The 24,805-nt window shown below is 50.7% G+C and overlaps 2 protein-coding genes across 3 annotated transcripts; both read left to right on the top strand.

The window, feature by feature from the left end:
* Nucleotides 1-3: 3 nt before the first annotated feature.
* Nucleotides 4-19,882, top strand: TEN1 (TEN1 subunit of CST complex). 2 transcript variants are annotated; one of them, XM_059150350.1, is made up of 4 exons: nucleotides 4-291; nucleotides 9,153-9,273; nucleotides 12,233-12,387; nucleotides 19,463-19,882. In XM_059150350.1, the coding sequence occupies exons 2-4, from the start codon at nucleotides 9,185-9,187 to the stop codon at nucleotides 19,582-19,584; spliced, it is 366 nt and encodes a 121-aa protein (XP_059006333.1). In that variant the 5' UTR covers nucleotides 4-291; nucleotides 9,153-9,184; the 3' UTR covers nucleotides 19,585-19,882. The 2 variants fall into 2 exon arrangements, with proteins under 2 accessions (XP_059006333.1, XP_059006332.1); XM_059150349.1 differs by having other exon boundaries at nucleotides 147-279.
* Nucleotides 19,883-19,892: 10 nt separating this feature from the next.
* Nucleotides 19,893-24,498, top strand: CDK3 (cyclin dependent kinase 3). The gene is made up of 8 exons (XM_059150333.1): nucleotides 19,893-19,981; nucleotides 20,504-20,629; nucleotides 20,923-21,000; nucleotides 21,074-21,194; nucleotides 21,294-21,464; nucleotides 21,559-21,660; nucleotides 21,913-22,116; nucleotides 23,805-24,498. The coding sequence occupies exons 1-8, from the start codon at nucleotides 19,893-19,895 to the stop codon at nucleotides 23,928-23,930; spliced, it is 1,017 nt and encodes a 338-aa protein (XP_059006316.1). The 3' UTR covers nucleotides 23,931-24,498.
* Nucleotides 24,499-24,805: the final 307 nt, after the last annotated feature.

The following is a 24,805-nucleotide window of genomic DNA, read 5'->3' as shown; positions in this document are numbered from 1 at the left end:
GGCCAGGCGGAGGCGGAGGCGGAGGTGGAGGCGGAGGCGGCGCCGGCGTGGGCGCGGCGACCGTACCCTGCGGTGGGACGGGCGAGTCCTCCGCTCTCGTTCCCGGGATCCCTAACAGCGGCCCCCCGCGGGGAGGCAACCCCGGAAGACCGCCAGGAGACTGCCCCGGGGGCGGGGAGGGAGGCCAGCCGGGCGCTCCTGGTAACCCGCCCCTCCCTCGTCACGCGACCGCGCGGGGCGGAAACGGGGCGCCCACGGGCCGCAGCGACGCCCCAACAGGTTGGCGAGGAGGTAGGGAAGGGGCGGGACAAGGCGGCTGAGGAGGAGTGCGCCTGCGCCGTGGGCCGCGTGGGTCGCGTGGCTTCCGGGTCCAGGTGCTGAGGCCTGAGGGCGGGCGGGGGTGATTTCAACTTCTGGGCCGCGCGGCGCGGCGTTGCCGGGGAGGGTTGGCGTAGGGCTTCGCCGGACCCTCCCGGACTGGAGGAAAGAGAGGAGGAGGACAAGAGTCGCCCTGGCAAGAGGCCTCCAGTGGTCTCGTGTTAAGATAATCGCCTCCTTGCTGCCAGAAACGCTGGCTTCGGGGAGCTGGGTGTGGGGTGCGGGCCCTCCTCCCCGGGTATGGGGTGGGTGCGGGCCGGAACGGGACCGAGCGGGCCGCTCACCCGGCTTGGAATGCAGACTTCGTTGCCTTCGCGGTTACCACCGTCGTCATCAAAGCAGTAGATGTCCAGGTGGAGGAAACCTGGTTTCGGAGCATTTGTAATGAAAAGCAAAAGCTCCCCATCCCCGGAGGCAGCGGCTTTTAACCAGTTGTGGTTTTAATTCCGATTACGTAAAATACGTGCTAGCTCTGGATTTTAGTTAGGTTTTGAGTTCCTACCACTGTAGTGAGGATGAGCTCGCAACGCCATCTCCTTTATCTCCCTAGCGCACCCTTAGAACCCGAAACGGGATAGTCATCCACTGCTTTTTATTTTTTATTTATTTTTATCATTTGCTTGACAGAGATCACAAGTAAGCGGGGAGGTGGGGGGGGGAGCAGGCTCTCCGTGGAGCAGAGAGCCCAACGCGGGGCTCGATCCCAGGACCCTGAGACCACGGCCCCAGCCGAAGGCCGAGGCGTAACCTGCTGTGCCACCGAGGCGCCCCATCCACTGTTTTTTTAAAACTATGCGCTTCGGCCTTATTTACTGCATCAGTTTTTAGGAGCAGTCCTGGGAATAGGGTAAGAGAAATGAGGCACTCACCTCCGGTGTAATTTAAGGGAGCACTAAGCAAGATCGAAGATAAGTTCGTTATTACTGATTTTTCTTTTTGCCCCGGACTCCCCAAGATTTCAGGGCTAGGCAGTGCTACTGATTGTTTCTAATGCCTCGCCCCCTGCTCCCCACCCCACCCTATTAAAATACTGAGTTGGCTGCTGTGTGTGGATTGTAGGCCTCTTGGGAAAAACTTGCTCTCCAGGTACCACCAATACAACATTGTAAGACGAAATGAGGTGGTTGCTATTCACGTAAGGAAAAACCCTGCAGAGCTTTGGCAGTGTCTAGAGCGAGGTAAAGCCAGAATTCATTGAGGGTTGTAAGTTTGGTCTAAGGTATGTCTTTCAGTGCAGGACTGGGTAAGATTACAAGGTTACAAGATTGGTGGAAACATCAAGGCCGGGGAACTCATAACCTCAGAAGGCAGACTGGCTGTTAGTGGTCAAACCATTTGCCTGGGCTGGACAGTCAAGAGGAGTAAAACAGACAAAATGCTAATGAAGGTCTGGGACCGCAAAGCCCCGGTGGGAGGCAGCAAGATGTGGTTTGGGTTCTCTGTGTCTGGGCGAGTGTGGGGGTAGATGGTTTTCTTCATGAATACACTCATCTATTCAATAAATATTTAATAGGGGCGCCTCGGTGGCTCAGTGGGTTAGGGCCTCTGCCTTCGGCTCAGGTCATGGTCCCAGAGTCCTGGGATCGAGCCCGGCATCAGGCTCTCTTCTCAGCGGGGAACCTGCTTTCCTTCCTCTCTGCCTGCCTCTCTGCCTGCTTGTGATCTCTGTCAAATAAATGGGTAAAATCTTTAAAAATAAATAAATAAATATTTAATAATGCCCAGGCACGGTTTTAGGCACAGGGGATACCTGAGGAATAATGCCTTTACGGAGCCGATAATCTGGTGGGAGACAGGCATTAAACAAGTAAACTAATCTCGCTCTGAAATTCTATTACTTAGTCAACGACAGTGGAGAAAAGAAATCGAGCTAAGGGGACAGAGAGACTGGGAGCGGTGGGCCGTGCTTCTTTGGATACGGAGAACAGCCAAGGCCTTGCTGAGGAGGAGGAGGAGGAGGAGGAGGAACTGGGCCCTAAATAGGGAAAGAGAACTGGTTCCGTGAAGGTCTGGGGAAGACTGCTCCAGTCTGAGGAGAAGCACGTATGGAGGTCTCGAGGGTGAGGGCGAGCCAGAGGAAGTGTGATGGCCAACGTGAGAGCCAAGACGTAGCCCATGTGGCATTGTGGGCTAACACAGAGACTTTCAGTGTTAATAGGAATTTACCATGGGAAGCCTTTAATCGATTTTCAGTGGGGTTTTGTGAGCTGATTTACATTTTTAAATATTAATTATGGAAATATTCAGCCATGTATAAAGGTAGAAGGGATAATACAATAAGCCCCATCTATGGTTCACCCAGGTCCAATAATTACCCCCTGTACCTCCCCTCAATTCCTCTCCATGTTAACTTAAAGGAAATCTGATATCATACCCATAAAGACTTTTAGGATATATCTTTAAACTATTTTTAACACACTCCCAATACCATTATCACAATTGGAAATTTTAAACATTTCTTGCAGTCATTACAATCAATACTCAAATGTTTCGTAAAAAACTCTCCACAGTTAGTTTGTTCAAATCAAGGTCCAGACAAAGTCTACCCGTCGCAGTCGGTTGATAAAGAATCCTTAGCCTCTTTTAATGCATAAGTTTCCACTCTACAATTTTTTTCTTTCACTTATTTGTTGAAAAAGCTAGGTTCAAGCAGCACCTGGGTGGCTCGGGTCATGATCTCGGGGTGGAGGGATCGAGTCCCGCATCGGGCTCCCTGCTCCGTGGGAAGCCTGCTTCTCCTCTCCCACTGCCCCTGCTTGTGTTCCCTCTCTCGCTGTGTGTCTCTCTCTCAAATAAATCAATAAAATCTTCAAAAATAAATAAAGTTTGTAATACTTCTCATGTGATAGAATTTTTTTTTAAAGATTTTATTATTTATCTGTTAGAGAGAGTGAGCACAGGCAGAGGCAGAGGGAGAGGGAGAAGCAGGCTCCCTGCTGAGCAAGGAGCCCAATGTGGGACTCGATCCCAGGACCCCGGGATCATGACCCAAGCCGAAGGCAGCCGCCCAACCTACTGAGCCACCCAGGTGTCCTGAAATTTTTTTTTTTTTTAAGATTATTTATTTATTTACTTATTTGACAGAGAAACAGTGGGAGAGGGAACACAAGCAGGGGGAGTGGGAGAGGGAGAAGCAGGCTTCGTGACCTGACCCGGAGGCAGGCTCTTCCTGACGGAGCCACCAGCCCTGCCCCAACCATGTGATAGACTCTTTTGAGGCCATAGTTCAAATCCTGTGGTGTAATGTGAGTTATAGTGGGTTTTTTTTTTTTTTTTTTTTTTTTTTAGTTGTAGTGTTGAAGACTCATTGTGCAATATGAACTAACAAAGAATCATGGCTTTATTTTTTTTTTTTTTTTTTTAAGATTTTATTTATTTATTTGTCAGAGAGAGAGCGAGCGAGAGCGAGCACAGGCAGACAGAGTGGAAGGCAGAGTCAGAGGGAGAAGCAGGCTCCCTGCGGAGCAAGGATCCCGATGTGGGACTCGATCCCAGGACGCTGGGATCATGACCTGAGCCGAAGGCAGCTGCTTAACCAACTGAGCCACCCAGGCGTCCCAGAATCATGGCTTTAAAAACACTTATGAGAGGTGCCTGGGGGGCTCAGCCAGTTAAGCATCTGCGTTTGCCTCAGGTCATGATCCCAGGGACCTGGGATGGAGCCCTTTGTGGGGCTCCCTGCTCAGCGAGGAGCCTGCTTCTCCCTCTGCCTTTCCCCCTCCGATCATGCTCTTCCTCTCAAAGAAATAAAATCTTTTAAAAAATAAAATAAAATCATTTATCAGTTGCCTCAGTGTTAGTGGGCAGAGTAAGGTGCCGAGTCTGTGGTGTGATCCGAGAGAGAGGGTGCAGGGCCCTTCCCACAGGCCTTGCTCAATGCATCTCTTCTATCTGGCTCTTCCTGACTTTCTGTCCTTGTTTTAATAAACTGGTTATCTACTCTAATTGTAGAGTAACAAACATGCACAATCGAGATTCTTATCTCCAAGAAGGAAACCCAAAGCTAATAAAAGCTATGACAACTTAGGTACAGCTATTACTTTTCTGACCTTTAGTCCTACTTAGCAATCGCTTCAGAAAAAAAGGAAAGAAGCAGTCACTGGCGGGTCACTCTCCTTCCTTTCCTTCCTGTACAGTATTTCTCAAATTTCCCAGTTGTTAAAAAGAGAAGACTATGTCACTTGTTCGTGCTGTGGGTTTTTCTCCCAGCAGTGGATGTTTTGTCTTGGGGAGTGAAGAGTGCAAAGCTCTACTGTACAGGTTATACCATTCCTCAGACTTGCAAAGACAGTACTTAAAACCTAGCTAAGCTGTAAGAAAAGCCAGTCTTTTTTTTTTTTTTTTTTTAAGATTTTTAAAATTTATTTATTTGAGGGGCACCTGGGTGGCTCAGTGGGTTAAAGCCTCTGCCTTCGGCTCAGGTCATGATCCCAGGGTCCTGGGATCGAGCCCTGCATCGGGCTCTCTGCTCAGCGGGGAGCCTGCTTCTCTTCCTCTGTCTCTGCCTGCCTCTCTGCCTACTTGTGATCTCTGTCTGTCAAATACATAAATAAACAAAATCTTAAAAAAAAAAAAAAGATTTATTTTAGAGGGGGCAGGGGTTGGGGGGGGACACAGAAAGAAAATCCTCAAGTATTCTCACCACTGGGCACAGAGCCCAATGCAGGGTTTGAGCCCAGGACCCTGAGATCACACATGACTTGAGCTGAAACCAAGAGTCAGATGCTTAACCGACTAAGCCATGCAGGTACCCCTAGGAAAATTACTCTTAGAAAAGAATCTAAGTTTTCACCTTTTTTTTTAAAAAAGATATTTATTTATATTTATTTATCAGAGAGAGAGAGAGAGAGCACACACAAGCAGGCAGAGTGACAGGCAGAGGCAGAGAGAGAAGCAGGCTCCCCGCTGAGCAAGGAGCCTGATGCAAGACTCGATCCCATGACTTGAGCCGAAAGCAACGGCTCAACCAACTGAGCCACCCGGGCATCCCAAGTTTTCACCTTTTTACTAGATTGGACAGAATTGTCACCATTATCCCCAAACAGGAACCAATACATTTTTTTCTTCTCTTGACTGATATTTGGTTTTTTGGTTTTGCTTTGTTTTTTGGTTTTTTTTTGTTTGTCTTTTTTTTTTGTTTTTTTTTGCTTCTCTCTCATTCCAAAGATGAATAGGGGGTGCTGTCATTACTGGGGACAGGAATGGTTCTGCTCCCTGGTCACAGGAATATGGAGCTTCTGCTCCTAGGACAGTAGGACTGGGCCTTGGCCAGTTGCCCGGGGGCTATTCTGTACCCAGCTGTCTTGAAATGATCTTTGAACATTGACCAAAGCCAATTGTGCAAGGTTCTAGCTAACATTAAGTTTCTTTGCTTGTCCCTTTTTTCTCTTTTTAAAGTGGGCTCCATACCCAGAGCAGAGCCCAGTGTGGGACTTGAACTCATGACCCTGAGATCAAGACCTGAGCTGAGATCAAGAGTTAGACGCTTAACTGACTGAGCCACCCAGGCACCCCCAACATTGAGCTTCTGTGCAAAAGCTGTATCATCTGGCTTCTGCAAGGGTCTGACTTGGGATGATTTAATTGCCATTTCCTGTGTTTCTGTCTCCTTTGGCTTATCCTATCGAACAGTTGAAGCCCATCACCTTCAGGGTCCCTTTGTCACTGAATAATTATTCCTGAATCCCCACTTCTCTAACATCTTCTACATGTGGATCCTGATGTTCTAGAGTGTTCTTTCACACATAAACAGTTGTACATATTATATGCACTTGTGTGCTCCTTACCTTTTTTCCTGATAGTCTGTCTTGGAGATCTTTTTTTTTTTTTTTTTTAAGATTTTATTTATTTATTTGTCAGAGAGAGAGAAAGAGAGAGAGTAGACAGAATGTGGCAGGCAGAGGCAGAGGGAGAAGCAGGCTCCCTGCTGAGCAAGGAGCCCAATGTGGGACTCGATCCTAGGATGCTGGGATCATGACCTGAGCGGAAGGCAGATGTTTAACCAACTGAGCCACCAGGTATCCCTATCTTGGAGATCTTGCCATATGAGAGTATACAATGTCTCATCTTCAGAAGCCTGCCAGGTGTCCTTTCTGTCATTATCACATGACTCATTTAAAAAAATAAATAAATAAAGACTTTATTTATTTATTTATTTGACAGACAGAGATCACAAGCAGGCAGAGAGGCAGAAGCAGGCTCCCTGCTCAGCAGAGAGCCTGATGCGGGGCTCAATCCCAGGACCCTGAGATCATGACCTGAGCTGAAGGAAGAGGCTTCACCCACTGAGCCACCCAGGCACCCTTCACATGAGTCATTTAACTGGTGTTATCTCTCTTTTTAAAATCACTAACAAAAACTCATAACCCTAGTCTAACCATGAGAAAAATACCAGACAAACCCAGATGGAAGATCATTCTACAAAATAACGTGAGTAGTGTACCTCAAAACTCTCAAGACCAAAAAAACAAGGAAAGTCTGAGAAACTGTTACAGCCCAGAAGCATCCAAAGAGACAACTGAATGTAATGCAGCATTCTGGATGGGACTAAGGAACTGAAAAGCGACATTAGGGGGAAAAAAACAGGATCCAAATAAAGTACGGTGTTGAGTTAATAACCTGTCGATACAGATTCATTAATTATGACCAATGCGTCATACCAAGGTACGATATTAATTATGGGGGGAACTGGGTATGACGTACCCTCTTTACAGGTTTGGGTTTTTTTTTTAAGAGGTAGGGAAAGGAAAAGGGAGAAAAAGAATATAAGCCGGCTCCTTGCCCACAACTGCCCACTCAAGTTGGACTCTGTTTCTCGAATAAATAAATAAAGATTTTGAAAATAAAGAAGTAAAAGAATAAATCATATTCTTCATCAGTGATGGGGCACCTGGCTGGTTCAGTCAGAAGATCTCCACGATCAAGACCAGAGCTGAGATCAAGTTGGACACCCGACCAGCTGAGCCACCCAGGCGCTCCTTCATTGTTTTTTAAATAAAGTTTTTATTTTAGAATAGTTTTAACTTTAGATTTCAGAAAACAAACCTGTAGGGGCATCTGAGCGGTTCAGCCAGTTTAGCATCCAACTCTTGATCTTAGCTTGGTTTAGGCCCCACACTGGGCTCTACACTGGGTGTGGAGCCTACTAAAAAAAAAAAAAGAAAGAAAAGAGCGCCTGGGTGGCTCAGTGGGTTAAGCGTCTGCCTTTGGTTCAGGTCATGATCCCAGGGTCCTGCATCAGGCTCCTCTGCCGTGCAGGGAGCCTGCCTCTCCCTCTCCTTCTGCCTGCCACTTCCCCAGCTTGTGCTCTCTCTCTCTCCATCAAATAGATAAATAAAATCTTAATAAAAAAAGGAAGGTGCACTTTATATACAATTTTGAAAGAATCTCAGAATATATTGGGACCCCCCGTAGCTCAGTTGGTTAAGCATCTGCCTTTGGCTAAGGTCATGATCCCAAAGTCCTGGGATTGAGTCCTACATCCTGCCTGCTTCTCCCTCTGCCTGCTATTACCCCTGCTTGTGCTCTCATTCTCTCTCTCTCTAATACATAAACAAAATCTTTTAAGGGAATCCCTCTTTTTTTTTTTTAAGATTTTATTTATTTATTTATTTGACAGAGAGAGAGATCACAAGTAGGCAGAGAGGCAGGCAGAGAGAGAGAGAGAGGAGGAAGCAGACTCCCCACCGAGCAGAGAGCCCGACACGGGACTCGATCCCAGGACCCCGAGATCATGACCTGAGCCGAAGGCAGAGGCTTAACCCACTGAGCCACCCAGGCGCCCAAAATCTTTAAAAAAAATATTAAGTGGAGGGGTGCCTGGGTGGCTCAGTGGGTGAAAGCCTCTGCCTTTGGCTCGGTTTATGGTCCCAGGATCCTAGGATCGAGCCCCACATTGGGCTCTCTGCTCAGTAGGGAGTCTGCTTCTCCCTCTCCCTCCATGTGCTCTCTCAAATAAATAAATAAATCTTAAAAAAATAAAAATAAAGGTTTACTTATTTATTTGAGAGAGAAAGTACACATATGCATGGTGGTGGGGCTCATGGGGGCAGAGGAGAGAGAAAGTCTCAAGCAGACTCCACGCAGAATGAGGAACCTGACCTAGGGCTCCATCTTATCACCTGAGATCACGACCCAAGCCGAAACCCAAGAGTCCCACACCCAAAGGACTGTGCCTTCCAGACACCCCAGATCTTTTTTATACTGTTTTGCTTTTTTAAATTAGTGAATGCATAACTGATCAAAAAAAATTGTTTAGGGGCTCCTGCATGGCTCAGTGGATTAAACCTCTGCCTTTGGCTCAGGTCATGGTCTCAGGGTCCTGGGATCGAGCCCTGAGTCAGGCTCTCTGCTCAGCAGGAAGCCTGCTTCCCCATCTTTCTCTGCCTACTTGTGCTTTCTCTGTCTCTGTCAAATAAATAAAATCAAAAAAATTGTTTAATATTAAACTACCACTCTTAAATATCTTTAAATATAAATATATATATATATATATATACATATATTTTTTTAAGATTTTATTTATTTGACAGGCAGAGAGGCAGGCAGAGAGAGAGGGGAAGCAGGTTCCCTGCCGAGCAGAGAGCCTGACTCGGGGCTCGATCCCAGGACTCTGGGATCATGACCTGAGCTGAAGGCAGATGCTTAACGACTGAGCCACCCAGATGCGCCCTTAAATATCTTTAAATATTAAAGTACCACGGGAACTAGCCTTTCAGGTGTCTCTGGTCTCAAGTACCTGCTAATCTCAGCCTGTGGTCTGGTTGGTTTTTCAGGAGTCTTCAGAAATCCATTCCAGTTCTTGGCGATGCTGCCCAAACCTGGGATCTATTACTTCCCCTGGGAAGTCAGTGCTGGCCAAGTTCCCGACGGGGGCACACTGAGAACATTTGGCAGGTGAGAACGTGGTTTTTTTTCCTCGTGTGTGGGGATATTTCAGTTCCTCCCCAACACATACCCCAGGCCTGCCAGAAAAAAACCAAACAATTAAAATGTTATTTTAAGTTTGTCTAGTTTTTTTTTTTTTTTAAGTTTTACTTTTTCAAGTAATCTCTACCCAACGTGGGGCTTGAACTCATGACCCAAGATCAAGAGTTGCACGCACCTCTTACTGAGCCAACAGAGCATCCCCATCAACGTATTTCTTAAATGCCAAAACATGAATTTGTTTTCATTGGAAAAAAGATAGATAGTCCGTAGAAGTGTGAAGAAAGCAAGCAAAAGTACCAGTAATCCCACTCTCTGGACCGCCACTGCTAACCTTTTGGTGATTAATTTAGACACACTCATGTGTATGGATGTACGTGAGCGTGTGAATGGGTGTGTGTTCACACCATGTATGTATGTATCGCATCATCAGGGAAGTGCAAATTCACACCACAGCAGGATACTCCTACGGGCCCAGTGGACTGGCTGGATTTGCAAAGACTGTTGAAACCAGAAGCCGATGAGGGTGTGGAACAGCTGTAATTCCTCGACTCTCCCCATGGAAATGTCAAATGGCACAACTACTTTGGAAAACAGCCTGCAGTTTCTTTGAAAAGCTAAACACATGTTTAAACACGGGGTGCTCAGTCAGTAGAACATGCAACTCTCCATCTCAGGGTTGTGAGTTCGAGCTGCACGTTGGGTGTAGAGATCACTTTAAAAAAATAAAATCTTTGGGCTCAGTGGGTTAATCTCTGCCTTCAGCTCAGGTCATGATCTCAGGGTCCTGGGATCGAGTCCCACATCGGGCTCTCTGCTCAGCAGGGATCCTGCTTCCCCCTCTCTCTCTGCCTACTTGTGATCTCTCTCTGTCAAGTAAATAAATAAAATCTTTAAAAAAATTTTTTTAATTAAAAAAAATCTTTAATAATAATAATAAAATATAAATAAATAAATAGAGTCTTAGAAAGAAAGAAAGGAACCAGGCCAAAAAAAAGAAAAAAATTACATGTTGTATGGCTCTATTTATATAAAAGTTTAGGAAATGCCAAAAAAAAAAAAAAATTCCAAAGTGGGGAAAAAAAAAAAGCAGGCCTGTTGCCCGCAAGGATTGCCTGGGTATACCGTATTGGAGGATTGTGAAAATGCACTAGGGAACAATGTGTTCATTATCGATTGTGTGGACAGTTGCTCAAGTGTATGTGGCGTCAAAGTGTGTCCTTTAAATATGTGTGGTCAACTTTAATTCAGTTATCCCAAGTAAAATCAGAGGGGGAAAGCACATGTTACAGAATCTTAAACAGGAGGAGGGCAAAAGACTTGAACAGACATTTCACAAAAGAGAGTGTACATAACACCTAGCAGTCATCCAAAAAGTAAATAGTTTTGCATATGACAGTTAAAAAATGCACATATAGGGGGACACCTGGGTGGCTCAGTTGTTAAGCCTCTGCCTTTGGCTCAGGTCTTGATCTCAGGGTCCTGGGACCGAGCCCTGCGTCGGGCTCTCTGCTCAGCGGGAAGCCTGCTTCTCCCTCTCCCACTACCCCTGCTTGTGTTCTTCTCTCACTGTTAAATAAATAAATAAAAATCTTTAAAAATACATATATACACATATATACACACACACACATGGATAATAAGCATATGAAAAGATGGTAAACATCGTTAGTCACAGTGCAAATTAAAACCACAACAGGGGCACCTGGCTGGCTCAGTGGGTTAAGTGTCTGCCTTCTGCTCAGGTCAGGATCCCAGAGTCCTGGGATCGAGCCCCCGCCCCCCTCCCGCTGCTTTAACCATCCCCCCCCCCAGTCTCTCTTTCACTTCTCTCTCAAATAAATTAATAAAATCTTTTAAAAACCAACCAACCAACCAACCAACAGCCACAACGATACAGTATTTTCCTGCCCACTAGGACACTAGGACGGCTAAAATTTAAAAGACTGACCATACCAAAGTCCTGGCCAGATGTGGAGCCACTAGAACCCTCAGTTGCTGCTGGGAGTGTAAAGTAGCACACCCGTTTTTGAAAAACAATTCGCTCATTTCTCTTAGAGTTGAACAGACAGGTTGGTCGAATGACTTCGTGATCCCACCTGGGTATTTACCTAAGAGAAATGAAAATATATGTCAGCAAAGAGATTGGTCTGCAGAAGTTCCTGCCCGTTTATTCATCATAGCCCGACACTGGCAGGAAACCAAACAAGCTGATGAACGGATACACAGACTGTTTTCAGTCATTTCAACAGAATTGCTGCTGAGGGATAGAAGGAGAAAAGCACTGATTTACCCAGCAGTACAGTGACTCTCGAAACCACCGTGCTGAGTGAAGGAAGCTTGGCACGAGAGAGGACGTGCTGTTGTGCCCCCATGTACATGAGGTGCCAGAGTGAGAAAACGAACCCGTAGATCAGCGGTTGCCTGGCGTGGGAGATGGGGAGCTTGAGTAGTGGCACAAGGGAACTTTTGGGGGCAATGGAAATGGGCCACATCTTAATTGGGATGCTGGTTACACCTGTGTATACTTTTGTCAACACCCCTTAAACAGGTGCCTTATGGGGCGCCTGGGTGGCTCAGTGGGTTAAAGCCTCTGCCTTCAGCTCGGGTCATGATCTCAGGGTCCTGGGATCGAGCCCCGCCTCGGGCTCTCTGCTCACCAGGGAGCCTACTTCCTCCTCTCTCTCTGCCTGCCTCTCTGCCTACTGTCAAATAAATAAATAAAATCTTTTTAAAAAAATAAACAGTTGCCTTGTAATGCATGTATTTCCATCTTCACAGTTTAGACTGAAAACAGTTTCTCTGACTTGTGGCCGCCGTTTTTATTTCTCTGATCAGAGACGCATGGGTTTGCCAGAGCCCTTTGAGCTTTCCGCGTTTGTGCTGTTTGTGGACAGAACTGATTGATTGCACTTTCCCTGACCTGCAGGTTGTTGCTCTACGACATGACCCAATCTCGAGTGACCCTGAGAGCTCAGCACGGATCTGACGAGCACCAGATCCTGGTCTGCACCAAGTTGGTGGAGCCGTTCCAAGCCCAGATGAACTACCTATACCTCGTCCTTGGAGAGCTGGAGCACCAGGGTAAGCCCCTGGCTTCATGTTCCCTTTCCACGCTGGGTCCTGGGCGGGGCAGTCTTCGGTTAGGACTGGGTCTGGCTTCTGCCCGAGCAGGAGTCCCTCCCTGGGGTTAGCTTCCCTCCAGATCAGCCCACAAGTTCAAGGACTCCTGGAAACAGATGTGATCAGGCTCAGTGGACCTGCTCCTGGGGCGTGCAAGGGGAGAGAAATCATTAATTTCTAAAGGCCAACCACGTGCCAGGCCTCGTCCTACACCATTGCCTTCAGTCTTTTTTTTTTTTTTTTTAATACTTTATTTATTTGACAGAGCGATCATAAGCAGGCAGAGAGAGAGGGAAGCAGGCTCCCTGCAGAGCAGATGTGGGGCTTGATCCCAGGGCCCTGGGATCATGACCTGAGCCGAAGGCAGAGGCTTTACCCACTGAGCCACCCAGGCGCCCTGCCTTCAGTCTTTTTGAATTTGCCGAGCTGGTCTTAAACTGAGTCTTACTGTTGCTGTTCCACAGATGAGAAAAGTCAGGCAAGGAGAAGACGGGGCTCGGGAGTCAGAGTAAGAGAAACAGAAGGGAAGGAATCCCAGCAACCAGGGGAATCTCGCTGGCATCCAAAGTTGAAGGCTCGGGGCATCTGGGTGGCTCAGTCGGTTAAGCATCTGCCTTTGGCTCAGGTCATGATCCCAGCATCCTGGGATCGAGTCCCAAGTCAGGCTCCCAAATCAGTGGGGAACCTCTTCTCCCACTGTGTGCTCCCTCATCTCTCTCTCTCGCTCTGTCTCTCAATTAAATAAATCACATCTTTAGAGTTGAAGGTTGCAGGGGCGCCTACGTGGCGCAGTCGTTAAGTGTCTGCGTTCGGCTCAGGTCATGATCCCGGGGTCCTGGGATCCAGCCCCACATCAAGCTCCCTGCTCTTCGAGAAGCCTGCTTCTCCCTCTCCCACTCCCCATACTTGTGTTCCTTTCTTGCTGTCTCTCTCTGTGTCAAATAAATAAATAAAATCATTTTTTTTAAATACTGTAGTTAAGGGGCGCCTGGGTGGCTCAGTGGGTTAAAGCCTCTGCCTTCAGCTCAGGTCATGATCCCAGGGTCCTGGGATCGAGCCCCACGTCAGGCTCTCTGCTCAGTGGGGAGCCTGCTTCCTCCTCTCTCTCTCTGCCTGCCTCTCTGCCTACTTGTGATCTCTGCCTGTCAAATAAATAAATAAAATCTTGAAAAACTAACTAACTAACTAAATAAATAAAATAAAATACTGTAGTTAATATCCTCATGCACAGTCTTTGTCCATTTTCTGATTATTTCTTCATGATCGTTTCCTAAAAGTAGAATTGCTCTATTGAAGAATGCAAACATGCCAACTTCCTTTCTAAAAGTCACCGTGGGTGTTTTTTTTTTTTTTTAAGATTTTATTTATTTATTTGACAGGCAGAGATCACAAGTAGACAGACACACAGGCAGAGAGGAGGCAGAGAGGAGGAAGCAGGCCCCCTGCTGAGCAGAGAGCCAGATGTGGGGCTCGATCCCAGGACCCTGAGATCATGACCTGAGCTGAAGGCAGAGGATTAACCCACTGAGCCACCCAGGCGCCCCACGGTGGGGTTTTTTTTTTTTAAGATTTTATTTATTTACTTGACAGAGAGAGACACAGTAAGAGAGGGAATATAAGCAGGGGGAGTGGGAGAGGGAGATGCAGGCTTCCTACCAAGCAGGGAGCCCGACGAGGTACTCGATCCCAGGTACCTGAGATCGTGACCTGAGTCAAAGACGGACGCTTAACAACTGAGCCACCCAGGGGCCCTAGTCATGATGGTTTTTATTTATATATATTTTTAAAGATTTTATTTATTTATTTGACAGAGAGAGGGAGAGACACAGCAAGAGAGGGAATCCAAGTAAGGGGAGTGGAAAGGGAGAAGCAGGCTTCCCACCGGGATCATGACCTGAGCTGACGGCAGATGTTTAAAAACTGAGCCACCCAGGCACCCCAGGGGTGATGGTTTTTAACTCTAGATGAAATGTGCTAGAAAAAATGTTATTAGATGGTGCTTACTTTAACTACCTTTGATTTAATAGAAGTGAATCTTTATTTAGGGCTAAGCTCACGGAGTTCCGGCCTTCGTATTGATTTGAGAGAGACATCAGGGATGGGGGTGGGAACATGTACAGAGGGGGTTTTGCACAAGTGATTTCCACGTTAACCGCAGCCCAGGTCCCTGAGGCTTTCTCCTGTACCCCCAGCCCTCCAGTGCATCCTGGGAGCTCCCAGGAGCCCACCGCCCAGTGTCAGGGATGCTAAGGCGCAGACACAGAGAGGGGTGAAAGTCGGGTGATGCAGCAGGCCCGGACAAGAAGAGGACCGGGAGCGGACAGTTAGAATCTCTTGTGGCGGGGGGAGAAAAATGGGAAGAGACCTTTGTATGTTCAACACATGTAACTTTTTCTATCGACTGTTCCAGTGAGATGCGCACAGAAATAGAGTGGTAGAGCCCACAGTCAGCCGTTGCTGAGTCTCCGCTGCCTGCATTTACCTATTTATTTTGCTGGGGTCTTTTGGAGCAAAGCTGATGTCACTTCATTTCCCCATAAACACGTCCCTGCCTCTGCCACTACCCATCATACCCAACAAAGCAGCTGTCCCTCGACAGAATCGCACACCTTGTCCGCGCTTACCCCCTTCCGCTCCATGGCTTCTCAAACTTGGCTAGTTCAGATCCCCTCCAAAGTCCATTTGTTGCATTTGGCTAACAAACCCCAAGTCTCTGTACGAGTTCTGCCCTCCCGCCCTTTTTTTTTTTTAATGCCATTTATTAGAGAACTTGGGTCTGGAATCGACTGATTGCTTCCTCCTGGCTACCCTAAACCTTCTTTCCCTTGCCTTTTTCTGAATGGACTGTGGTTCAGGGACAGCTCTCATTTGATGAGGAAAAGTTCTTTAGAGAAGATCTAAAGTCACCTCTTTAAAAGTCCTGATGAAATAATGAATCCAGGCAACGATGTTATCACTGGCCTGCTCCTATCGCTCCCTCCCTGCAGAAAGGGCAGGGCGGCAGGAACGCTGCACAGCAGGGATCGGCCAAGCAGCACCCGGCCCTGCCCCATGGCCACGCTGGAGAAGCCTGTGGATCAGCCGGCCACACAGCTGGAGGTCATAGGCAGCAACACCTCCAGGTGACCTTGCCCCCGCCCCCGCCCCCAACCTGAACCCGAATGATCAAGCCTCAGGTCAGGCAGCATTCGCCCTGGGCTCTGGCTCCTTGCCTGCTTCTCATTCTTTTCATCACCAACTGAGTTTTTTTCTTAAAAAAAAAGCTTTCCCCCTGGGGCGCCTGGGTGGCTCAGCGGGTTAAAGCCTCTGCCTTCAGCTCAGGTCATGATCCCAGGGGCCTGGGATCGAGCCCCGCATCGGGCTCTCTACTTGGCGGGGAGTCTGCTTCCCTTCCTCTCTCTCTGCCTGCCTCTCTGCCTACTTGTGATCTCTATCAAATAAATAAATAAAATCTTAAAAAAAAAAAAAAAGCTTTCCCCCTAAATTTCTAATTTCTCAGTAAGACGTGTTCATCGTTTGCAGCTGACACACAGTTGTAAGAGCATGTGGCTCTTGATCTCGGGGGTTGTGCATTCGAGCCCCACATGGGGTGTAGAGATTACGTAAATAAATAAAAATTAAAAGGAAAAATAAAGGGGCACCTGGGTGGCTCAGTGTTTAAAGCCTTCTCCTTCGGCTCAGGTCATGATCTCTGGGTCCTGGGATCGAGCCCCACATTGGGCTCCCTGCTCAGCAGAGAGTCTGCTTCTCTCTCTCCCTCTGCCTGCCACTCTGCTTACTTATGCTCTCTGTCAATTAAATAAATAAAATCTTTTTAAAAAAGAGAGTGAGAAATAAATAGTGCCACCTTCTTGAAATTTGTGCACACAGTGAGCTGAGGAGGCCAAAAAGGTGAAGAAATGCCTACCACGTGAGAAACCCACTGGTTCTTTAAACTTTTTTTTTGACAGATCACAAGCAGAGAGGCAGCCATAAATCCCATAAACTCTACCTGCCTGGTTTTCTTTTCTTTTCTTTTTTTTTTTTTTTCTAAGATTTTATTTATTTATCTGACAGACAGAGAGATCAAAAGTAGGCAGAGAGGCAGGCAGAGAGAGAGAGAGAGAGAGAGGAGGAAGCAGGCTCCCTATTGAGCAGAGAGCCTGATGCGGGGCTCGATCCTAGGACCCTGAGATCATGACCCAAGCCATAGGCAGAGGCTTCAACCCACTGAGCCACCCAGGCGCCCCCTGCCTGGTTTTCTCGGAGCTGACCGCTGCTCCCTGCCCTCTCAAGCCTTCCTGTTGTGTCTTTTGGAACCTTCGCTCCGCCCCGAAAGGCTCCCTTTTACCTGCCTTCACTGGGATGTGCCTGAAACCTGGCTCTTTCGCAGGACCGCAGTTCCCTCCCGTCCCCGCGTGGAGCTGGGTCAGCCTCCCCGATCTCACACACCACAGGGCCCAGAGGTGCGGCCAGCAGCCTGCTGGCTGCTCAGGTTTGCCATTCACAGCTTTGCCTTTCTCGTCGGCCAACCAGTTCTGCCCACTTCGGCCTCCCACAGCCACCCCTTTGCCACCTGAGACTGCAGCCGTGACTCCTGGTACCTCCCTGCTCTGCAGCCCATGGGACCTGTGCACCTCGGGCTCTTCCTTTTTCTCCCTCCTTCTCTCCTGTTCACTTTCCTCCGCTCCGACCGGGCCTCTTGCCACAGCAACCCCTTTTCTGAGGGAAGTTTCCGGCCCTCGCCTTCCATCACCGCAGCCTGACAAAGCCCCAACCTCCGCCCTCTTCTGCTGCTCGAGAAGGTTCATGCGTTTGGGGTTATTCCTAGCACAATTTCAAGGCCTCTTACTGCGTGTCCTGGCCCACCCCCTCCCACTGTGGGCAGTAGCTGTTTCTGGCACTCCCTGGTCCCCGGAGACCCCTACTTCATCACCTCCCGCCCCCGTCAGGGTGGGTGACTGCCTCACCTCCTACGTCCCAGGTAGGATGTAGCCCCTCCTAAAGTGACCTGTGTCCACACCTGCCCGTGGCTCCTTTCTTCCCCTCTGGGAGGAAGAGGGGCTTGTCTTCCGTGCGGGCCTGTGCTGTGACTCCCGGCCTGCCCTCCCACAGGGACTTTGCCCTCTCAACTGAGTCCTCAGCCTGTTCCCACTGCGTCTTCCCTCTGAGGATATAAATCACCCAAGCTTATTCTTTTTTTTTTTTTTTAAAGATTTTATTTATTTATTTGGCAGACGGAGATCACAAGTAGGCAGAGAAGTAGGCAGAGAGAGGGGGAAGCAGACTCCCCGCTGAGCAAAGAGCCTGATGTGGGGCTTGATCCCAGGACCCCGGGACCATGACCTGAGCCGAACGCAGAGGCTTTAACCCACTGAGCCACCCAGGCGCCCGTCAAGCTTATTCTATACTAAAATAATAACACTCTCATCAGCTTCTGCTCCTCTCTCTGACCCGCCACCTGCTCGGGCAGACGTCCTAAAGGAAGCTCTGTTCTTCCTCTCACCCCTTCCCTCTCTCCTGCCCACGCCTCCACCCACTGCATTCCTGCTCACTTGTCATTCAGTGCCTCCATTGCTCTGCGTTCGTCCAACTTGCAAGATATTCCCCTAAAGGACTCTGTAGCCGTCTTGTCTGTAGACTCTCTCCTCCCCTCCCTGCAGTAGTTCTTCAAATGCTGTTCCTTGATCACAGTTATAAGGACCTGTAGATGGACTGCTGGATCTGCCCCGTTCGTCCCTTATGACAATCCTGTATCTTAAGGTCACTCCACGTTTAATAATGTTTTTCACTGGGGCGCCTGGGTGGCTCTGGTCAGGCTCTAAGTAGTCTAAGAAGTCTTCTTCGGGGTCTTTTCTGGTTCCACACAAATGTTAGGATTATTTGTTTCATTTTGGTTCCTCAGTGTAAATCTAGGAGGGAGGGTTCTCCCACACTGACAGGAGGAAAGAGCTGATAGGCATCATGTAAGGAAAGCTCTGTGCAGAGCGCCTGGGTGGCTCTGGCAGTTAAGCGTCTGCCTTCAGCTTGGGTCATGATCCCAGAGTCCTGGGACCGAGTCCTGCATCGGGCTCCCTGCTCAACAGGGATTCCGCTTCTCCCTCTCCCTCTGCTCGCACTCTCTCTCTCTCAAAATAAATAAAATATTAAATAAATAAATGAATGAAAAGAAAGGAAAGGGAGAGAAGAAGGAAGGAAAAGAGGTCTAGACTAGGAGGAAGGCCAGGCATGACCTATCTAACCAAAGAGCCTGTATCTCAAAACCACATCAAAAGGAAACAGGTTATCTAGCACATTGAATGTGTTTATTGACCTGACCAGAGCATATAAAGAACATGGATGAAAAAAAATTAAAAAAAATTAAATAAACCTGGGCACCTGGGCGGCTCAGTCAGTTGAGCATCTGACTCGATCTCAGTTCAGGTCTTGATCTCAGGGTTGTGAGTTGTGGAGCCTGCTTTTAAAAAAACGAAAACACAAATAAGCAAACGTGTCAGGGCAGGCGCAGTTGTCTTTTCTGCTTGCCATCACCCGCACGCTGACAGGTCTTTCCATCGGGTCAACACAGCATGTGCCAGAAGCACCTCCCAGCCCGTCGTCTGGGGTGGGGTGACTTGGCCCTACAAGGCCAAACTCTCATCTTGGATTTACTAATTATGCGGTTCTCTTTGCCTCAATTTCCAATGTCAGTGGAGCCCAGTATGCCCCAAGGGGACCCTTCCCTTAGTACAAATGGAGAAGTGGGATGGTGCACACGAGGTAGGGAAGGAGTCAGGAATTAAGATGACAAAGGACAGAGGTTGAGGGGGCAGCTGTCCGGCCATTCCTCCGTGGAGAAGTGGGATTTGCGGGCTATCCCCTAAGTTCGAGACACATGCGATAGTGTGCAACAGGCCCACTATTCTGAGGCCCAAGTAGAGAAGAATTCCCAGTATCCAGGATGCCATCCTTTTAGCTCATCCTGAGAGCAAGTCCGGGGGAAGCAGCTGCAATGCATCCGGGGCGTTGCTGACACGGGGGTCAGTCCCTGCTAGTGCCTTGTGCTTGTGTCTTTCAGATGGAGGGTCCGTGGTGAAGGCCCGGGTGCTGACTTGTGTGGAAGGAATGAATCTACCCTTGTTAGAGCAAGCTATCCAGGAGCAGAGGCGATACCAGCAAGAGAGGGACAGCAGCCAGTAGCAAATTGCACTTCCTGGCAACTGTCTCCCCCCCCCCCTCCCAGCGTGCTCCTGAGGCCAAGCCCACCAGAGATGCCTGAGCAGAGAAGATGCAGACCTTCCCCAGAGTGACAGCCCTTTCCTGGAGCCTGAGAGAAGAGGAGGGGTTGCTTATTTGGATTGTTACACACACACACACACGCCGGGCCAGGAGCCTGTGGGAGGCTGAGCTGTGGGGTGCTGGGGGCTGAACCTCAAGGGGGCATATGGAGGGTTCTGGAAGGTACTCATGAATAAAGGCCCCAGTGGGGGAGACCTTGCGTTGTGTGCATGTGGTGCAGCGCCGGCGGGGGCCAGGAGGGGGAGCCGTGGAGCCGGCAGCCTGCCAGCAGTGAGGCCCCTGGAGCACAGGGTTTCTGGTGAATTCTGGGCTGGGGTTTGTGGGAAGGGTGTTAGGTTCCCCCATGGGCCCTGGGGGTGGGCTCCAGATGCAGGGGGGCTGTCCCCACTGAACTTCTGCCCTCAGAGAAGGCCGGGCTATCCCAGAAGGTCGGGGCATGGCCCCTCAGCCTGGCCGTGCGGCCTAGGGCAGGGCTGTGGCTCTAGAAACCCTTCCTGACCCCTGACCTCTGTCCCGGGGCTGACTCCAGCCCCCCAGGCCACCCTTCTGGGAAGCCTTGGCCCCCAGAGCCTGGGCCTGGCAGGGCCCAAGGCAGGGGCCCTGCTGAGAAGTTTGGGCCCTCCTGCGCCCCGTAGCCGGGTGCCTTCCTGCTTGGGCTGGAGGAGGCCTGGGCTGGGCTGGTTCCTGGGGATTGGGGGTGGGGCAGTGGGAGGCTGGGCCCGGGTGGGGGCTGGGCAGGGTGTTCTGTGGGGGCCGGAGGGGCAGCAGGGGTGCTGGGTGTGGCGGTGAATGCCCCAGGCGCCCTCTGTTTCCTGGGCAGCTCTGCGGCTATGGATGTGTTCCAGAAGGTAGAGAAGATCGGAGAGGGCACCTACGGGGTGGTGTATAAGGCCAAGAACAAGGAGACCGGGCAGCTTGTGGCCCTCAAGAAGATCAGGCTGGATCTGTGAGTGCCGCCACGGCCCCGGAGACACCAGACCCCTCCTCCCGCTGGGGGGCGACCCCTGTCCCTCACCTCAGGGCCTTACGCGCAGCTCCGCGTCTGCCCGTGCGGGTGGGGGCGGTGGAGGGGACATGGGAGACGGCGGTGGGGGACACGGGGGCAGCCCTCGCCGTCCTCCCGGCCACACCTCGCCCAGGGCCCTCTTGCTGGGGGCCAGGCCCTTCTTTCGGAACACGGAACACACAGGGACTCCCTCGGGGCAGAAGCCTCCATTGCCCTCCCCTCCTTTCCCGCAGGGAAACGGAGGGAGTCCCCAGCACGGCCATCAGGGAGATCTCTCTGCTCAAAGAGCTTAAGCACCCCAACATCGTCAGGTGAGGTGGGCAAGGAGGTGGGGAGGCCGGGTCCGCCCGGGGGGCCGCGTAGTGACCGGTGTCCCCTGGCCAGGCTGCTGGATGTGGTGCACAGTGAGAAGAAGCTTTACCTGGTGTTTGAGTTCCTCAGCCAGGACCTGAAGAAGTACATGGACTCGGCCCCAGCCTCCGAGCTGCCGCTGCGCTCGGTCAAGGTAGCGAGGGAAGGCCGGTGGGAGGCCTGGAACGCCGCGCCCAGCCAGCCCGGCTTCCGCTCACCGCCAACCCCACTCCGCTCACTCTCGCTCGGGCAGAGCTACCTCTTCCAGCTGCTGCAGGGCGTGAATTTCTGCCACTCGCATCGGGTCATCCACCGAGACCTGAAGCCCCAGAATCTGCTCATCAATGAGTTGGGTGCCATCAAGCTGGCGGACTTTGGACTGGCTCGAGCCTTCGGGGTGCCCCTGCGCACCTACACCCACGAGGTACTGCCGCACAGGCGGGAGGAGGAGGCCAGCCGAAGGGGGCATCACCGGGGCACTCGGCCGCCCCACTGGCGCTGCTTTCTCGCCCCCACAGGTGGTGACGCTCTGGTATCGCGCCCCCGAGATCCTCTTGGGCAGCAAGTTCTACTCCACGGCCGTGGATGTCTGGAGCATCGGCTGCATCTTTGCCGAGATGGTAGAGGGAGGGACAGATGTGGCCACGGGAAGCCGCAGGCAGGGTCCTGCTGGGGTAGGGCTGGGACTCCCATTCTCCTGAGAGAGGTGGCCTCGGGTGTTTGGGACTGGCTGCGTGACTAAGGAAGCAAACCGTATTCCAGGAAAAAGCCGGGATTCTTAGCAGAGCCCTGGGAAACTTACCTTATCTGGGGTTGGATTCTGTAGGATTAGAGGAGGGACCGGACCCCACACCTCCTCTTTCTCATTTCAGGTGACCCGCAGAGCCCTGTTTCCTGGTGACTCTGAGATTGACCAGCTCTTCCGAATCTTTCGGACCCTGGGGACACCCAGTGAAGCCGTGTGGCCAGGGGTCACCCAGCTGCCCGACTATAAGGGCAGCTTCCCCAAGTGGACCAGGAAGGGGCTGGAGGAGATCGTGCCCAGTCTGGAACCAGAGGGCAAGGACCTGCTCATGGTAGGTCCAGGAGGGGGGCAGGGGAGGGCAAGAGCGGCCACTGCGCCACCAGAAGTGTCTCTGTCAGCCGACCCTGTGTCGCCCCAGAGCCCCCTGAGTCCAGCGGGGACTCTTTTCTGACCCTGAACACAGCCAGCTTGTCCCTGTCTCTCTTGATCGTTCAACCCGGAGGCTCCTTCCTGGACAAGTCCAGCATTCACATGTCCTTTTAAAACATCTTTCTTCTGATTAGCTTTTGTTTTTATGCTCTGATACTTGTCCCCCACCCTTTTTATTTATTTATTTATTTATTTTTATTTTTATTTTTTTAAAGATTGTATTTATTTAGTTGACAGAGAAAGATCACAAGTAGGCAGAGAGGCAGGCAGAGAGAGAGAGGAGGAAGCAGGCTCCCTGCCGAGCAGAGAGCCCGATGCGGGACTCGATCCCAGGACCCTGAGATCATGACCTGAGCCGAAGGCAGCGGCTTAACCCACTGAGCCACCCAGGCACCCTTATTTTTTTTTTTTTTAAGATTTTATTTTATTTTATTTTATTTTAGATTTTATTTATTTATTTGACAGACACATCACAAGTAGGCAGAGAGGCAGGCAGAGAGAGGAGGAAGCAGGCTCCCTGCCGAGCAGAGAGCTTGATGCAGGACTCGATCCCAGGACCCTGGGACCATGACCTGAGCCGAAGGCAGAGGCTTTAACCCACCACGCCACCCAGGCACCCCCACCTTTTTTTTTTTTTTTTTTTTTTTTAGATTTTTATTTATTTATTTGAGAGAGAGAGAAAGAGAGCAGGGGGGAGAGGGAGAAGCAGGCTCCCAGATGAGCAGAGAACCCGACACGAGGCTCCATCCCAGTACCCTGGGATTGAGACCCAGAGCCAAAGGCAGACGCTCAACTGTGTCACCCAGGTGCCCAATTCTTACCCTTTTTCTGTGAGCTTCTGCCGGTGGGGAGCACGCCTCCTTGCATAGTCACTGCTCTTCCCGTGAGGCTGTTTCCTGCTCTCTGGGCCCCTGCCACAGTCCAAGCTACCCTATGCTATAGCACCATCCTGACCTACTGGGCTGGCCCAGGCCAGACTACCCAGAAGGCCTCCGGCAGAACTGTCCATTGCCCGCAAAGACTCGGGACCACATCTGTCTCTTTAATCTAGTGTTGGGCCAGAAGAAGGCAGGGCAGTATTTTCATCTTTCCAGGGGCCTGTGTGTGTCTACCAGCCCAGCGCCAGCAGGAAGGCGTATGCCTCCAGCCCAGGCTCTTAGGGCTCCATCCGGCTACCGCCAGGCAAGGGGTCCTTCCACAGCCTAGCTGAGTCTTAGAGTTCCTAATATGTTCCCGAGACAGGTTTGACCCTCTCCTTCCTGGAACCTAGAGAGAGAAGTCTGTCTGCACCAGAAGCAGGCACAGAGGCCAGGGAACCCCAGGTGGGAAGAAGGTGGACGGACTCAGCCTCTAGTCTTAACGGAGCCGGGGATGACTTTCCGGGCCGGCCTAGAACTAGTTCCTTGTCCCCGGATCCCGGGAGTGGCCAGAACTGGCTGGTGAGCCCGGAGGCAGTGGTTACACGCAGTTCTAGTTTGAAGGCAGCTGTTCTGGGGCTCGGGGCCCGCCACCTGGGGCCTGGAGGGCATCTCCTTTCCCGGCGTGGCCACCCCCACGGCTCAGTGTTTGCTCCTCCTCCTTCCTCCCCAGCAACTCCTGCAGTACGACCCCAGCCGGCGGATCTCAGCCAAGGCCGCCCTTGTGCATCCATACTTCTCGTCCACGGGGACCCCCCCGGCACCCCACCAGTGCGTGCTGGAGCGGTTCTGCCGCTGAGAAGGCCCGAGCCTCCCAGCCTCTCTCCAGCCGCTGCCCCTGCTGCCTCCCCAACCCACTGCCCCAGGAAGAGAACAGCAAAGCTCTGAGTTTGGCCTTGGCCACCAGAGGGCTGAGTTTGAGTTAGTTCTGCCCACAGGTTAGCAAGTTCCCGTGTTGTTGGTTGGTTTGACGTTGCCATTTCCAGATGGGGGCACGGGGGATCGGTAGAGAATGTGTCCCTGGGCTCTGGAACAAGAGTCGCCCAGGTGAGCGCGAAGCCTGCTCCAGCTGGCAGCAGGATAGAGCCAGACCCGCCCGCCCCGCCCCGCCCCGCTCCGCCCCTGCCCCAGCAAAAGGGTGCCCCCTGCTGGTCATTATGGCTTTAAAATGTTTTGGGGGGAAGAGTTGCATTCCAGGGAAGAAAGCAAGTTAAACAGGAAGCGGGGCAAGGGAGAGAGGACATTTTCCCCGATCGCGGCGTGGGTGAGAGTGTGCGTACCTGTTCTGAGTCGTCGTCTTGTACTTAGCATATACTTAACGTTTGTTTGCCTCTGGTTTTAAGAACAGGAAATAAAAGTGATGTATTCCTGAATTTTCCAGTGTTTTTCTCCTCAAGGGGTAACCAGGGACTTGCAGACGAGGGGGAGGTAGACAGAGAGCCGGAAAGCATTCCCGGCCCGACCCGAGAGACCCAGAACAGAGGTGATGGGGAGAGGCTGTTCATGATCTTCCCATGACCTGGCAACATGCCCTCCCGGGTCCAGGGAGCTGAAGCCCCTGCAGGCACCTGTTGTTCCCTTGGCAGGACTGGTTGGCGTGTCCACATCCCACCTGGGAAGGACCCCAAGCCATCTGTCCCTTGTGCTCGTGGCTCAGACAAATCAATTCTGCAT

This window comes from Mustela lutreola, chromosome 15, assembly GCF_030435805.1.
Source record: "Mustela lutreola isolate mMusLut2 chromosome 15, mMusLut2.pri, whole genome shotgun sequence".
Lineage (NCBI taxonomy): Eukaryota > Metazoa > Chordata > Mammalia > Carnivora > Mustelidae > Mustela > Mustela lutreola.
Note: the sequence above shows the minus strand (reverse complement) of the source record. Positions and strands in the feature narration are given on the sequence as shown.

Excerpts from the sequence above, each read along its gene's own strand:
- TEN1 (XM_059150350.1), top strand. The coding sequence starts at position 9,185 with ATGCTGCCCAAACCTGGGATCTATTACTTCCCCTGGGAAGTCAGTGCT. Across the intron at positions 9,274-12,232 it reads ACACTGAGAACATTTGGCAG|GTTGTTGCTCTACGACATGA; the intron begins GTGAGAACGTGG and ends CCTGACCTGCAG. Across the intron at positions 12,388-19,462 it reads TGGAGAGCTGGAGCACCAGG|ATGGAGGGTCCGTGGTGAAG; the intron begins GTAAGCCCCTGG and ends TGTGTCTTTCAG.
- CDK3 (XM_059150333.1), top strand. The coding sequence starts at position 19,893 with ATGTGGTGCAGCGCCGGCGGGGGCCAGGAGGGGGAGCCGTGGAGCCGG. Across the intron at positions 21,001-21,073 it reads AAGCACCCCAACATCGTCAG|GCTGCTGGATGTGGTGCACA; the intron begins GTGAGGTGGGCA and ends TCCCCTGGCCAG. Across the intron at positions 22,117-23,804 it reads AGGGCAAGGACCTGCTCATG|CAACTCCTGCAGTACGACCC; the intron begins GTAGGTCCAGGA and ends CTTCCTCCCCAG.